Genomic DNA, 17,243 nt, shown 5'->3' on the forward strand with positions numbered 1-17,243 from the left:
ATAAGCACATAAGTAATTGTGACAATATAAGATAAAACAGGTCCCTTGGGAGAAATTAGACTCACAGCTTAAAGGGCAATGTACCTTCATTAGCAAAACTGTAATAACTATAAAAAAACACAGAAAAATGTTCCAACTTTCATAACCTGACAAATTTTGTAAACGTAACGGTAATTAGGGAGTGTGGCCACAAAAATGGGCATGGTCAAAAAAACTTATTTTTTGTCTCCTTTTATTTCCAAAATGTTGGGAGGTATTGATACAGAACAGTGATCAGTTATTATTTGAACTGGACAATATAATGGGAGATAGCCCTAAGACTTACATGTCTGATGTAAGTAAAACAACATTAATATTGAATATTTAAACGACGATTTCTTATGTCTATGGTGCAAGTTTATATGTCAACACCCTTGTACAGCCAACCTACGCACCAACACCAGACGCGGCAGGATTAATGAGTCATCAGGCTCGACGTGAATTGGTGACGCAATCAGAGAGCGCAGCAGTGTGGGGAGATTCATCTGGTTAGACACGGTGCTGCTGCTGCTGCTACTACAATGGGCTTCCTGGTGTTCGTGCCGGTTCTGGGGTTGTGTTGGGGATTTGCTTGTAGTGTAGCATACGAAGCAGACTGCGAAGGTGAGGGCCTGTGTGTTACTGCATGCACTGGCCTCCAGTCCGAGAACTCTTGTGTTTGAGGTGAAGCCAGGACTGGAGTGTCGCTGTTGCATGTGCTGGCCTGGTGGTTTTTACCCCGTAGGTCTAGTTTCTACGAGTGTTTATGCTGAGGCGTTGCAATTTAGCGTGTTGTAATCTATTCGTGCCATACATTTGTATCACTATCTTATACCTACACTAGGAACATTCTAATCTGGAGATCGCGGCTTACTGTTACATTGACAGTCAAGATAGTTCTCTATCTTAAAAATGAGGGCCCTGTTTGTTTCAACAGGAAGTCTTGTATATCCATAGGTAGCAGTTTTCAGTGCGGTCAGATTCCTTCATACCCCTGCTGTTGTTCTCAAGTAGAGCTCTAGTTCATGCAGTCCTTACAATGGTGTGGGTAAGGTTGCAGCTGAACTATAACTCTCATTGTTGGCCTCAGTTGGTTCTTAAAGGAAAGCTATACCCCCTGAACAATGAAGGTCTCTAAAAAAGATATTGCATAAACAGCTCACGTGTAAAACCCTGCTTCATGTAAATAAACCATTTTCATAATAATATACTTTTTTTAGTAGTAAGTGCCATTGGGTACTGCTAAATATAAAATTGCCATTTTAAAAAAATAAGGACTGCCCCCTGGGATCGATCACAGTGCACACAAACAAACCATACATGTTCGGTCACGTGAGCCAATTAACAGACAGAGTTGTGTCTTTTGCTTCCACTCTTCTTCTTCCTGTTACAGTTAGAGTTGTAGTATTTCTGGTCAGGTGATCTCTGAGGCAGCACACAGACCATCACTAAATGGTGGTTCAAGGCAAGAGATGTAAAAGGGCAATATTTACTTAAATATATATACCAGTTAGCTAAGATTATATTAGATTTAATATGCCACTTAATATGATATAAACTGTTGCTGAAATATTCATTTTGGAGGTATAGTTTTCCTTTAAACAGGAACCTAGTACTTTATTTTGGTTACTTCTAGCCAAATTTCACTTTAGTGATTGCATTCCAGGAAACTGAAAATTGCTTTGGGTCCCTTTTTACATAGGTATGTGCAACTGCTTGTTGTCATCTGGGGATTACTCTCCTCACACTTTCTCTCCTTGGTGCAGTACACAACTAGCTAGTATTGATTGACTGGGAATACCCATAATACACCTGCCCTATGGCCGACTGATCCGATTACGATGCGCAATGGGCTCCGGCGGGATCGGTCGGGACAAAATCAAACCTGCCTATTGACCAAACGACGATCTCCGCCGGACGAAAAATGTCGGCACTCTCCACACACGGTCCAAAAATCGTACGAATCCTCAATTTGTTTGCATTGCTTTCAGTGTTTGTGATCATCTTCTTATCTCTATAACAGTTCATCCTATATTCAGATGAGCACTAGTCAGACCAAGAGTAAAGGTGGCTATAGACGCAAAGATCCGCTCGTTTGGCAACATCACCAAACGAGTGGATCTTTCCCCGATATGCCATTAACGAGTATGGCTATATCGGTCGGGTCAAAATCAAACCTGACCAAACGACGGATCTCTGCCGGACGAAAGATGTCTGCACACCCACACACGATCTGAAAATTGTACGAATCTAGGATAGGATCTGTGTTTCTATGGCCACCTTAAGTCTCATCCTGACAAACTCTTGTCACCAGATCTGTAATTTTGGCAAGCACAGTGCTTCACACTCAGGTTTCGGGCAGTGCTATGATCTACTTTAAGATGCCACAAGGGTTGAGTACTTTTATATTTTTTTTTCGCTAAAATGAATGACCCCAAGATTTTACATTGTAAAGCTCAATTTTGAAGCTTTTATTTGTTTTTTGCAGTTTAATTGTTCTTTTGTCTGTGGTCAGATTTGCCAGTTACAAAACACCTTAAAGGAACAGTAACGTCAAAAAATAAGTGTAATAGTGCGATAAAGTAATGAGATTATAATGCAGTGTTGCCCTGCACTGGTAAAACTGCTGTGTTTGCTTAAGAAACACTACTATTTATATAAATAAGCTGCTGTGTAGCCATGTGGGCAGCCATTCAAAGGAGAAAGGCTACACAGCAGATAGCAAATAAGCTCTGTCTGTCTAATGGTGTTATCTGTTATCCATTAGTTAACCTGTGCCATATAGCCGTTTTTCAATTTCCACCATTGCTCCACAGCAGCTTGTTTATATGAACTATAGTAGTGTTTCTGAAGCAAACAGATCAGTTTTACCAGTACAGTACATGATATTTCATTACTTTAAAACACTTACATTTTTTGGTGTTACTGTTCCTTTAAACTCTCCTTGTTTTCCATCATAATAAAAGTTAATCCATTCTTACTTTATAATGATTAAACATATAATTTTCCCAGTAAGGAAATTTCAAGCACAAAAAAATTACACGTTGGTACCCTTGTTGATAACCTTGTACGTTTAGAATTGTTTACTCACTGTAGTGCTTTTCATAGGGTTGCTATAAACAGGAGATAGGACACTTTAGAGACTCCATGATAACTATGCAATGGCAAATATTCTGCATGTCCTGTTGAAATAAAATACAGTGCTGTGTTCTTTTTGTCTTCAAAACTGTTTTATTTACTAACAAATTGACCATCTAATGCAAGTTGACAATGTTTGCCTGAAGAAAATATCTTCTGATGGGAACAGATGGGTTACTTCAGCTCATATTGGGCAGCAAATGTGCAAGTGCTGATGTGAAGGTAATTTAAATTGTGTACAGGTATAGGCTTTGTTATGCAACATTTGGGTTCTGAGTTTTTTTTGGAAAAAAAGCTGGTTACTGAAAAAAAAACTTTAAAAAAACAATAGGAATGTTTTGTCATCTAGATGGATTTTTTTACTAGCTTAGTATGGTACAACCCAAAATTTGTGAAAGATTTGTTTTTATGCTAAATTTTAAGCTTAGACTTACAACACATTTTACTTTGTGAAAATGGGTTAGGTGAAAATTATGAAAATAGAGGGGGCAGAGCCAATGCAAAATTGCTTATAATATAAAGACCATCAATTTTTTAAGTCAGTGGGGAATATGGTACAGGTATCAGACCTGTTACCCAGAATGATTGCAACCAGAGGGTTTTTGAATATTACATAATTCCATAATGTATTTCCATAATTTGGATCTCCATACATTAAGTCTGCTAAAAATCATTTAAACAAGGATTGATTATATATTAACTGGGATCTAGTTCAAGGCATGTTTTAATTATTACAGAGAAAAAGGAATTAAAAAAAAATCTGAATTATTTGATTAAAATGGAGACTATGGGAGATGGTCTTCCCGTAATTTGGAGCTTTCTGGATAATGGGTTACCAAATAACTGATCCCATACCTGTATGTGCTACCATCATAACCATTTAATATTCTAAGCTCATCACTATGAAATAAGAAGCAACATTATAGCACAGAGCAACATCAACACAAGGTTTTGTTGTTTAAAAACAATATATATATATATGTATGTATGTATGTATGTATGTATGTATGTATGTGTAAAGGCTTGAGCACACACTTCAAAAAAGCTTTCACCTGGGTGACGGCTTATATAACAATAGAATGCTGATGCACACCAGGGTTTTTCTTTCAAAATTTACTTCTTTATTTGATCGACGTTTCGGTCCACGTCTGGGACCTTTATCAAGACGGTCAAGGTCTTGATAAAGGTCCCAGACGTGGACCGAAACGTCGATCAAATAAAGAAGTAAATTTTGAAAGAAAAACGTGTGTGTGTGTGTGTATAAAATCAATCAGTCAAGTTTTTAAGCTTTCTAGCTTCATCCATTCTTGCCAAGATCCATCTTGTGTTGTTTTAGCTCATCTTCTTGTACCAATGAGACACAAACACATGGGTGTAAAAAAAAATAAACAAAAAGAGGACAACAGAATGCTTCCATATTTTCCCTTCTCCCTTGAATCAAGGGCTGAAGCAGCTATCCAAGCAAGATTGAGTGGTTAATGGGCATATGTAATCCTGGACTACAAAAGCCTAACAGTTCCATATATATTACCTGCCAATCTTCTCCTCTTTCCATTATCATTTTAATTTTCCCTTCAGTCTATTCTCTTCTATATCTTTCTGCCCACTAAATTCTAATTTTACAAAGTTTTTTCTTAATCTCTTCCCTGCAACCACCAATGAGTAGTTTAAACTCCTATTTAGTACATGAACATTGTTCGGGTTTTATCTTGGGCGCAATAATATTGCAGCATGAAACAAAAGCAGATTAAAGTACCGTATTCACAGATTTGTATTATCACTACCTCCCCCATCCAGGGATCCCTGCTATACTGTAGGTAAATGTATGACTGGGTGGTTAAGTAGGAGATAGGACACTAAGACTCCATGATTAGTATGTAATGCCAAATATTCTGCATGTCCTGTTGAAATAAAATACACTGCTGTGTTCTTTTTTGTCTTTAAAACTGTGTTTTATTTACTAACACATTGACCATCTAATGACAACAGTTGACAATGTTTGCCTGTTATGAAAATATTTTCTGATGGGAACAGATGGGTTACTTCAGCTCATATTGGGCAGCAAATGTGCAGTGCTGATGTGAAGGTAATTTAAATTGTGTACAGGTATAGGCTTTGTTATGCAACATTTGGGTCCCGAGGTTTTTATGGATAAAAAGCCGGGTTACTGAAAAAAAAAAACCTTTAAAAAAACAATAGGAATGTTTTGTCATCTAGATCAGGGGTCCCCAACCGCCGGGCCACGGACAGTCTTGAACTGGGCTGTCGAGCCTAGCGACCAATTAACGCAGCGCGCTGAATTGGACGCCAACCCTTACCCCCCCGTCCTTGCAAACAAATTTTAGCTCTACATCGGTCCCCGGTCCAAAAAAGGTTGGGGACTGCTGTTCTAGATGGATTTTATTCTAGTTTACTTTTTAATAATATAGTAATTTAACCTTGCTATACATGCAAAGAACTGAATTTTTGCCCACCCGAAATTTGTGAAAGATTTGAAGATTTGTTTTTTTATGCTAAATGTTAAGCTTAGACTTACAGCACTTACAACTTGAGCATGTTTCTATGTAGTGTGTGTGTATAAATAAATATATATACACACACACAAAGGTATAGCATCCGTTATACGGAAAACCATTATCCAGAAAGCTCTGAATTTTGGAAATGCTAGCTCCCATAGACTCCATTTTATCCAAATAATCCAAATTTTTACAACTGATTTCATTTTCTCTGTAAAAATAAAACAGAACATTGTAATTGATCTCAACTAAGATACAGTTAGGTCCATAACAATTTGGGCAGAGACAACATTTTTTCTAATTTTGGTTCTTTACCATACCACAATGAATTTTAAATGAAACAACTCAGATGCAGTTGAACTGTAGACTTTAGCTTTAATTCAGTGGGGTGTTTTTTTAAAAAAAAGGCTTTAGTTCCTCATATTTTTATGCAATCTTTTTGTTCAACCCACTGAATTAAAGCTGAAAGTCTGCAGTTCAACCGCATCTGAGTTGTTTCTTTTAAAATTTATTGTGGTAATGTACAGAACCAAAATTAGAAAAAAAGTTGTCTCTGTTCAAATATTTATGGGCCTAACCGTATAATTAATCCTTATAGGAAGCAAAACCAACCTATTGGGTTTAGTAGACTTAAGGTATGAATGTCTAAATTACAGAAAGATCCATTATCCAGAAAACCCCAGGCCCCGAGCATTCTGGATAACAGGTCCCATACCTATATATATGTGTGTACACATATGTGTGTGTGTGTGTATATGTATATATATATATATATATATATATATATATATATATACATACACACACATTATTTACACACATTATTTACACACATTCTTATACTGAAGGTTAACAGACCTGAGAACAAACTATAAATCTGTGCAGCATGTTTAACATGCTAAAATGTTCACTGAAACATAACATATCTCAGCAACTGTGAACCAGTCAGAACATGTAAAACAAATGGTCTAGGTTTAAAGTATATTGTATATTCACTAAAGAATTTCCATTAGATGACAAACTATGCAATTACTATAATGCAGCTGATGGCCTGTAGAGGTCAGTAATGCATTGACAACTTTATATTAAAGCAGGGCAACGTTGGGATGATCCTAACAAATTAGTATGTTATGATAAATATACCTTATACAGTATAATTTTCTGCAATTTAGCTATGGGACCTGTTATCCAGAATGCTCAGGACCTGGGGGTTTTCGTATAATGGATCTTAACAAAATTTGGATTGTCATACCTTAAGTCTACTAGAAAATCATTTAAACATGAAATAAACCCAACAGGCTGGTTTTGCTTCCAATAAGGATAAATAATATCTTAGTTTGGATCAAGTGCAAGATTCTGTTTTATTATTAAGGAGAAAAAGAAAATAATTTAAAAAAAATTGGATTATTTGGATAAAATTAAATATATACGAGACAGCCTTTCATGTAATTCGGAGCTTTCTGGATAACGGGTTTCTGGATAATGCATCCCATATCTGATATATATATATAGGGGCATATTTATTAACATATTTGTAATACACCACACATGGCCAAGCTTCACCGTGTAAAATGTTTACGTATTTTTTTCTTAGAGTGACTTTCGCTGGAAGCAGTGTAAAATAATGGCAGCAAATATGACGTTCGCATGGCCTAAAATTACCAACACTTTTACACAGCTTTTTACACATTTTTTGGAGAATTTAGTTTTACATAGCATAATAAATATGCCTTATAGTGTAAGTAAAGATTATTTTGCTTGACAAACACAATATAAACACATTTGTCAGATCCCCTTTAAAGGAACAGTAACGACAAAAAAAAAAAGTGTTTTATAGTAATACAAATATAATGCAGTGTTGCCCTGACTGGTAAAACTGCTGTGTTTGCTTAAGAAACACTACTAATGTTTATATAAATAAGCTGCTGTGTAGCAATGGGGGCAGCCATTCAAAGGAGAAAAGGCTCACGTTACACATCAGATAGCAGATAAGCTCTGTCTGTCTAATGGTGTTATCTATAATCCATCAGTTATCCTGTGCCATATAGCCGTTTTTCAATTTCCGCCATTGCTCCACAGCAGCTTGTTTATATGAACTATAGTAGTGTTTCTGAAGCAAACACAACAGTTTTACCAGTGCAGGGCAACAAGTACATGATATTTTCATTACTTTAAAACACTTAAATTTTTTGGTGTTACTGTTCCTTTAAGTGACAGGAATTCAGTACACAGTTGGAAGGAGGTCCCTGGCCTAAATAGCTTACGCTCAATTAAATTGTGTGAATTGTGCATTAAAATAACTTTTGAATGAATGTGTATGAAGATACAGATTCATGCTTACATTAGTACCTGAATTTTTGCATTTTGTATTCCTGTTAGCAAGTTCATTGTTATGATTTATGTGTTCAAGCACAGTAATGCACAATAAGACAAATAAATGAGTTGACTTTGTTTAGATGGTGCTTGTTTGAACAAAAAGCATCTTTATACAAACCTTATAAATATTTCCAGCTCTGCTAAGTATCAAAGGTTATTTCAGTTTCCTGAATTTAGCCCCCGTCCTGGATTCAAGTATTTCCTCTTTCCATTATCTCACATGTAATGGAATATTTGACTAAGATGGCATACAGTATTATACCATTTTGAAAACAGCTGTATCTTGTAGAGAACCCCATGGGAAACTAGAAACCATATGTATAACTCTCCATACTGAATATTTTCTAGACTGGAACAAGATAAGAGGACCCCTGTCATGTTTAAACAAAATTCAGCCAAAATATGTCTCAGATTTCAACCTATTGTCATGATGATGATGCCAGTTTAAGGCATCGTCATTAAGGCTTTTTAAATATGGGATAAAACTTGTTTACCAGGATAGTGATTCCCTGGAGAAGAATAATGGGAGCACTAGGATGAATGGAAAGGGATTCGTTCTCTTGGAGGCTCTTAGTAGATGAGAAAAGATGTAGACTGCAACCTGGGATAGGAGTTCCAGTAAAGGGTGTGCCCAGGGTCGGACTGGGCCAGCGGGACATGGGAAACAACCTGGAGGGCCCCGGCTATTTTTGGTCCTGCTGGCCGAGACCCACTCCCTGCACTCTGCACCCTCCCTAATCCAGGTTGTGCTGAGGGGGGGTTAGCGGCAGAGAGGAATTTGCTGCCCAGGGGGATGGTGTGGGGGGGCCCTGAGGCTGCAGGCCCGGTAGACCCTTGGCCCCCCAGTCTGACACTGGGTGTGCCATGAGGCAAGATGCTAGAGAGAGAGTCCAAGTCAGGCATGAATGATGGCTAACTAAATGAAGGTTACATCCTATGGGGCAAATTGACATAGGTGCGAATTTTTACTTCAGTATACTAAGCGCAACTTCGTCAGACGTTATTTCGTAGCAAATACATGTATTAATCAAAATGCAAAGCTTCGTCTCAACAAATGAACGCTGGCCAACTTTCACCAGCAAAAATTCGTCAGCATGAAAGTTTCTTAGCGAATTTTTTCTATCGTTACTTTCTTCCGAAACGTCATAATCATACTCATGCTTACGTCAATTTAAATATGGCAGGTACATACAGGTCATATATATGTCTTTATTAGAGATGTTGGTGAAATTGCTGGAAGTGGCCACTTATTAAAAATGTTCAAGAAAGCAAAATAAAGACAAAGGAGATCCTCTATTGTCATAGACATGAGCCCTAAAACAAGTGGCATAACAAAAAGTGTAAATATATGTCATATATATGTCTTTATTAGAGATGTTGGTGAAATTGCTGGAAGTGGCCACTTATTAAAAATGTTCAAGAAAGCAAAATAAAGACAAAGGAGATCCTCTGTTGTCCATAGACATGAGCCCTAACAAAAAGTGTAAATAACATATATTTAAGTGTTACTACTTGTAAACATAAGCCCACTTTAAAATATGAAAAAACACCAGCGTTTTGACGTTTTTTATGACTTTTTTGGAACACAGGATACAATGTCACTAACAATGTTGAGGATGTAGCTTCATCTTATCAATTCGACGGGTAGAACCTGGCGAAATAGACTTTTGTCACAATTGATGCCATCTTTCTAAAATTTTATTTTACAAATTAAGATCGAAAGAAATTATGGATTTGCTCTATCAATATTTTTCAGAACCCAAGTGTGAGTATTGTAGCCAAGCACCACTTTTTGTAAAGTTGCAGCTAATGACTACTGTGGCACCTGTATTTACTTGTTACATTGTTATTGTTAATAAAGCATTATTGAGTGTTATAAATCACTGACAGCCATCTAATTTTGCAACACACTGTATAGTACACAGCATTCTTCCAGATTAAGCAAACTCTCACCTAGTGTGAGGAGTCAGGTGAGTTTATCAAAGACTATGAGAAGCACAGAAATTGTGGGCAAAATCCCAACTGCATTTATTTTAAAAATAGGATAGAGAAAACTTTCAGTGAAAACCTGAGATCTTGTGCTATCCTTCTTTTTAGAACAATTGCAATACATATTTTGCCCACATATTGCTTGGTTCTCCAAATTTTTTAGATAAGAATTAATGAGCCAGATAGAATATCATACTCAACTATTTATTCGTTTGTCTTAGTACTCTTTTAGTACTTAGTAATCTTTAATCAGTAGAAGGGTTTTATATATAAAAACACATATATATTTATGATTACAATGTCTATTTCTTAATTTTTCTTTTTGCAGTGTGTACAGAGTATTTGGACAGATTTTACCACGCATTACTAGAAAAAAATGCTGATTTTACACCAGCAGTCATAGAGAAAGAGCTCATTGAAGTCTGCGGAAAATCTACTGGAAAGGAGAACCGTTTGGTATGAGCTATTTGCTACAGATTTGGGGCTGGCTAGCCAGCACACTGACATAACATAACACCAGAAAAATTAGGTCTGATTCAGATGTCCATTTTGGATTAAGTTGTGTCCATTGTGGACTCAACCATTGCCTCCAACCACTTTTACTGAAATGTTAATAATCACAGTTAATTATGCAAGATATCATGGATTTTGTTTTGTGAATTATACACCTTGCCCCAGAAAAGCATACAAGCACTACCTTTTTAAAGGACAAGTAAAGGTAGAATCACTGGAAAGTGTCCAGGCCGGTGCTCCTCTTCTTCCAAAAATGCAGTTTTCTCTCTGCGCTGCTATACCATACTTTATGGTGCACTGGCTTCCTCTTCTATTCATCTATTCACCCAGGGTGGCACAGAAGAAGCTGGGGTATGCTGGGGAATATGGCGATGCAAGTATATGAATAAAAGTACGCAAGGCCAGTGCATTTTTGAAAAGAAGCCCAGGTCTAACTTAGACAATGGAATTACTAAAACGGGTCGGGTGAGGTGCCTTACAACTTGACACCCTGGATCAGGGTGATTTATAGGTCTCAAGAGGAAGGACTCTTGGAAACATAACTCCATTCCATACTTGATACCTTGCTTGGGCTAGGTTGCCTACAGTGGCCCTATCTGATGTACCCTGCCCCATTCAGCACAACTTGTAGTGCTGTAGAGTCTATAGCACTTTAATGTAACTGGGTGTCCTGGGAAAATTTAATATACAGTGGAGTTGTGACTGCGTTACACCTTCTCCCACCGTTCAGGAAACTCTCTCGGCAGAAGTAGTGGAGGCTTCTTTACAGTTATACTGCAGAACACTATATGATCTATTGGAAATCTGCTAGATTATGTTACTTCCAAAATACAAAATATAAATATGCTGCTGAGCATGACAAGCCATGGAAAGCAGCAGCTTTCACCCTTTTTGGCAAAATATTACCCCATATTTTCTCTGTGGGACCCTCAACATAGCATTCAGTAATTCATTGCTGCTCAGACTGTTGTCTGAGCAATGTAGAGTTTTTCTTGATTTACAAGTCTGGGTACAAACGTATATTACATAATCTCCCAATAATTGGCCAACACCCTACTTATTATGCTCACTGCAGTGAATTCAAGTTTCTGTTGTGAACACAGAACTTCATAATCTAAGCAAAACCACTAAGTATAGTGAAGTAGTAGTGTCTGTCTGTTCCACAAATGAAGGGAATACAAAAATCAAACCCCTATATGTAATAAAAGGCACAAAGTTTGCTATTCTTTAGGTGACAAGTAAATGCTACCTGCTGATTTGTGGCTATAGGTTGTACGACATATGGCATATTTTGCATCTCATACCTTTAGATGACTTGAAAAGTACTGTGTAAGAAATCACCAATTTTTTTTTTTTAAAAAAAGTAAAGATTTCAGACTCTCCTTACTAAACATGGTGAAACTGGTCAGTTTGTGCATTAAAGTGTGAGTAATGTTATGTACCATGTGCTTGATTATAATGAAAATATTTTTTTCTTTTTCAGTGCTATTATTTAGGGGCCACCAGTGATGCAGCTACAAAAATTCTGAGTGAAGTTACCCGACCTATGAGTGCCCATGTGCCAGCCAACAAAATCTGTGAGAAACTACGAAAGATCGATATGCAGATATGTGAGCTCAAATATGGTATGTTTGGAATGAGCCATTTTATTCTATGGAAATATCAACTTGAAAACGTTCTTGGGAATTCCCAATGTTAAAAAATATCCCCAGTCTACTCGTAAAAAAATCTAGTAAGCAAAGTGAAAACTTTCTTTTCCCCCATTGATTAAAGATGAAGACAATACCTGTTTATGAGTTGTTACCCTGAAGAAGGTCACAAAGTCCATAGTGTACGCTGCAATAAGATTTGCACAAGCCTAGAGCTGTAATCTTTGCAATAGTATGGTCATTTTATTTAAAAATACTCTAGATGGCCTCTTGATGGTACAGGAATTCCTCCATTCCAGCTAAGGCTAGGGCCACACGGCGCGATTTTGCCGCGATTCTGCGCTGGGCGAGTTGCGAGTTGCGAGTCGCTGCGGTTTTTAAGCCGAAATAGCTTTGTTAACTTTGGCGCTGGCGTCAATGCAAATCGCGGCGAAATCGCTGCGCTAATTCACACGCGGCGATTCGTTTTCTATTGTCGCCCGAAGTTGCCTCGCTGGGCGTTTCCGGGCGACAGTAGAAAAATAATCGCCGCGTGTGAATTAGCGCAGCGATTTCACCGCGATTTGCATTGACGCCAGCGCCAAAGTTAACAAAGCTATTTCGGCTTAAAAACCGCAGCGACTCGTAACTCGCAACTCGCCCAGCGCAGAATCGCGGCAAAATCGCGCCATGTGGCCCTAGCCTTAATGTACTGCTGAATTTTCAATGTGCCCATCCGAAACCTGTTGTTTGCCCCAGGCAAGTAATGCAGTTGTTGATACCTCCCAATGGGGCTTACAGGGTTGATCAAAGTGATACTGTAATAGCGTCATGATTGATAAAGGCATAATAATTCATAAGAATCTCATACATGACAAATACTAGCTTCAGATATATCCTCTGCTTTGGCAGGTTTTCATTCTTTATAATGGAATATATTAAGATCCCCGCAAACCTTTGTAGGTGTCAATAGGAAACCTTAGACTGTCTGCCTACATTTTGAAATGCTTTGAGGAGTTAGTTTTTTAAAAGTGCTTGTGGCCATGCCTTTCATGCTGAATTGTCCTGCTTTTAGTTTCGTCTGTTAATATTTCTGAAAAAATACTCCATGGAAGGATTCTGATGTCTGGGAAGTATCTGGGTAGTTGACTCCATCTAGCTTACTGACTAAATTAATTTACACAGGCTGGCTAAAAGATATTGTCAGCTTGCTGTGGGCATTGTTTGAGTGTTCTTGCTAATGAAAAAGCCAGTTTTACTTCCTCACTTGGCCCTCTATAATCTTCCTGGCAACAGTTAGTGTTAAATTAAAACCCCTCAGTAAATCAGTGACCACTTAGAAGCCAGTTAAATCCTAAAATGTATTAGCATCATCAGCAGAAATTGTTGGCTTTCTTGTGCTTCTCATAAATGCAATCCAGGGGTGCCAAGTCTTTTATTTAAATGTTGGTTGTGTCTTCGATAATCTGATTACATTTGTACAATATAATATAACAATAATTCAGGATGCCATTAAAGTTGGACTATGCTCACTGAATTCACCTCCCCCTTACTTTATAGACAGGGCAATTTGTTCCGAGCTCCCTATATACAACTATATACAAACCCAACTTCTTCATTATCTAAGCAGCAGCCTTTGAGCAGCCCGGCACTTGTAAATGGATTGTAATTCATTTTCTTAGCTCCTGTGAAGTTCTTTAAGACCAGAAGTGTCAGAAGGTACTAAAGTGAAACTGGCTTCATATTCTTGTTTATATCAGAAATAACAGACACCATGTTATGAATATAAACATTAGGCACAAAGTATGTTCAGCACAAGCCCTATTCATTCAGCTAATGTTGAAAAGGGGTGTATACTGTCCCTGTAACTGTAAATTGTAAAAAAGTTTGACTTGAAGTATTGATGGAAATTTCAAGCCTATGCATAAGCATATTCTTATTCACGCAACACACTACAGTCTGCTGCAAGTTTCAGTAAGAGAGGCCCTATGACAGAGCACTGTATGATGATCTAGGCAAATGGCTTTTTACAGGATAGGGGTACCCAGCACAATGACAACAAAAATGAAAACCTAACCAACAAGGACAGATAGTGAAGATAAGATAGTAGCAATCCTTCAATGTCACTAGACTAATCTTTGGCATACCATGTTGCCATATGGAAACATGCAAGAATCAAAAATTGACAAACCTTTAATGTAGGAAAATAAATCACCTTCCCCAAGACATTTGAGCTTGCTGTCGCTTTTTTTCACTGACTGCTTATGTTGCGTGTGTCAGGAAGAATTGTAATATTATAAGCTGTAACTTAAGTAACTGCAAGTCTGAATTCTAAAATAATTGTATTCCTGTTACAGAAAAGAAACTAGATCTTGAAACTATGGACCTCTCCAAAATGAAGGTGGCAGATCTCAAGAAGATACTCTATAACTGGGGAGAAACATGCAGAGCCTGCATAGAGAAAACAGACTTTGTGCAACTCATAAGGGAACTGGCTCCAAAATATAAATGAGAAGCCACAAATGTAAAGCCTTGCATTTATAATATTTAATTTCCCTTTTTTCAGTTAGACACCTGTAATAATAAATCCTGTTATCACTCTCTGTATAGCAGCAAATAAAAAGAATGGCTCAGGAATATAATTATATTGGAACTATAATGGAATTCTTTTCAATTATCTTAGAAAAATTATAAAGGTTGGCAGAAAATTGCACTGATGCTTGGATTCTGTCAGTGTCACTAAAGGAGAACCTTTTTTTATTATAAGTAATATGCATCACCCAATAACATTTACCTGCTGCAGGATACATTATGTGAAAGAATTCAAAGTATTTATAGTGTTCAGTAATTATTATTTGTCTGGTAGGCACCATTTACAAATCCAGTGGGTAAAGTGCAAGCAAAGAAACAGCACTACTTCCATGGGGGTGTCAGTGTAGCTAACACCTTGTATTGGATTCAGTACTTACCAATTACCACACTGTTAATAAATGAGGCCCTGGTTTGTCTTGTTTTTAGACCGCATCACATTTTGGGAACAAACACTCTATGGGGGTTATTTATCAAAGGTATAATTTTAGAGCTAAGTGAGCTTTTTAGACGTCGAATGAACTCACAACTCAAATGGTTTCTAATTTAGGAAAAAACTTGAATGTAAAAAACTATAATCCGTAAATTTGGGGTTACCAATCCCGAAAACTCAAATTGATCAAGTTATCAGGGGGGGGAAAAAACTGGAATCACAGAAAAAAAAAGGAATCTCTTCACATCAGGAAGGCTATTAACAACTTCAAATGTTTCATGGGACCTTTGCCATTGACTTCTCTATGACCTTGACAGGTTTTAGATGGTGTAGCACAGAACCCTAAGGGGCAGATTTATCAAAGGTCGAGGTGAATTTTCAACTTAATTTCAGTTGGTCTTTTTGAATTTGAATTTCACGTTTTTCAAATTCGAAATTTGACCCTTGATAAATATGCTACTAATACTAGACTAGTTCAATCATGGTAGGTCAACAATAATTCTAGACTAAATAATTCTAGAATAAAGACTGAAAAATATGCCAATTCAGACAAGGCCCTTACGCTATTATTTGAGGCACTTCCCTGTAAACATGGAAAGAACTGGTAGAATTTCCAGTTAGAACAGAGAGAATTATACAGATACAATAAGCAAACCCCAACGCGCAGTAAAAAGTAAGGAGGTAATCATGGGTGACTTTTTTTGCAGGGATTTGAGTGAATCACAAGCATAGTTAGATCCTTGATTATTAATATATCTGCCCCTTAGTGACATTCGGCAACCCTATGCCATTTAACAGCAATATTAGGGTCAAAGTGCTAGGCATTTAGTTGCCACTTTACCAGATACACAAATGCAAAATGTTATTCCCACAAATGCATTTATTGATGAGGTATTAGGGATAGAGGGTTCTAGGCTTATGATCTACTGTGATCTAATGCTGTCTGCTGAACTAAAAACCACAGAAGTCACTGGATGGGATTTCTATTGTGTTGCAAAATTAGCGCAACTGTAAATGGAACAAAGTCGATGGTTGATCTAGACCTAAAAGGCACAAGTCAATTAAGAGCTAGGGATACTTCTGTTTTTCTGAGCTTAATGTCTCCAGTACAATGTTGGCGTTTCCTATAAATGAAACCTTGGAACAATATGACCTTCCTATTGTGACATTTAAGGTCACTTTAAAGGAAAATCTGGACTAAGATGTACGTCAGCACACTCAGTCTACACAGGATATCTGATCCTGCTACAGGACTGGCACCGGAGTAACTGACATTGAGAGAAAAACACAATGGATTTCCCTTCAAATGTCTGACATGAACATCTCCATGATTGATGAAGCTTTGGAATGTTTATGTTAAACACCTGTTCAGTTTGCAATTATTACCATTATAGTGCAGCAAAAGGTTTTGTTCCACATAAACTGTTTTCATCATAATATAAATGAAATCACTCACCTACTAGCTATTATGAAAGATTAACATGACAGAAAGGAAAACAACAGCAGATTGTTATATCACTTGACCCTGTAAATGAAGGCAGCAAGGTTCACTTATATATGGAAGATTCAAGGACTAGGTGCATTACTAGGCACGAAAGTGCACCTATTAAAATGCTATTCAAGTATCGCTTGTGTCTACTTGTGCTCCTAGACAGAAGTGCTTTGCACACTTGTGTCTACAGTATTGTTCTTAGATTAGTGCATAAGGCGCAAGGTGAGAGAGTAGCATGGTGTGGTGTAAAGGTGGCCATACACGGGCAGATTAAAACTGCCGATATAGGTCCTTTCGACTGATTCGGCAGCTTATCTGCCCGTGTGGGGGGCTTCTGAGGGGTCCCCCTGATCGATATCAGGCCAAAAATTGGGCAGATATTGATCAGGCAGGTTTGCAGGTTTGTTGTAATCCGATCATTCGTCCTTGGGCTGAACGTTCCGATTAACTTGATATCGCCCTGCCGTTAGAGGTCATATTGGGGAAAGATCCACTTGTTTGGCCACCTTTAAAAGTGCCCTCTACTTAATACCTTCCTGGAGAAAACAGTA

At 37.6% G+C, this 17,243-nt stretch overlaps 1 protein-coding gene across 2 annotated transcripts in view; it reads left to right on the plus strand.

The window, feature by feature from the left end:
• cdnf.L (cerebral dopamine neurotrophic factor L homeolog) overlaps positions 1-14,820 on the plus strand; it is a 16,983-nt gene extending 2,163 nt beyond the window's left edge. The window contains exons 1-4 of one of the 2 annotated variants that reach the window (XM_018252711.2): positions 478-642; positions 10,366-10,493; positions 12,034-12,175; positions 14,536-14,820. In XM_018252711.2, the coding sequence (XP_018108200.1) occupies positions 561-642; positions 10,366-10,493; positions 12,034-12,175; positions 14,536-14,690 (507 nt within the window). In that variant the 5' untranslated portion in view covers positions 478-560 and the 3' untranslated portion in view covers positions 14,691-14,820. Of the gene's footprint in view, positions 1-477; positions 643-10,365; positions 10,494-12,033; positions 12,176-14,535 lie in introns of those variants that run through there. The other variant, XM_018252712.2, reaches the window with a different exon arrangement.
• Positions 14,821-17,243: the final 2,423 nt, after the last annotated feature.

This window comes from Xenopus laevis, chromosome 3L, assembly GCF_017654675.1.
Source record: "Xenopus laevis strain J_2021 chromosome 3L, Xenopus_laevis_v10.1, whole genome shotgun sequence".
NCBI classification, from domain to species: domain Eukaryota; kingdom Metazoa; phylum Chordata; class Amphibia; order Anura; family Pipidae; genus Xenopus; species Xenopus laevis.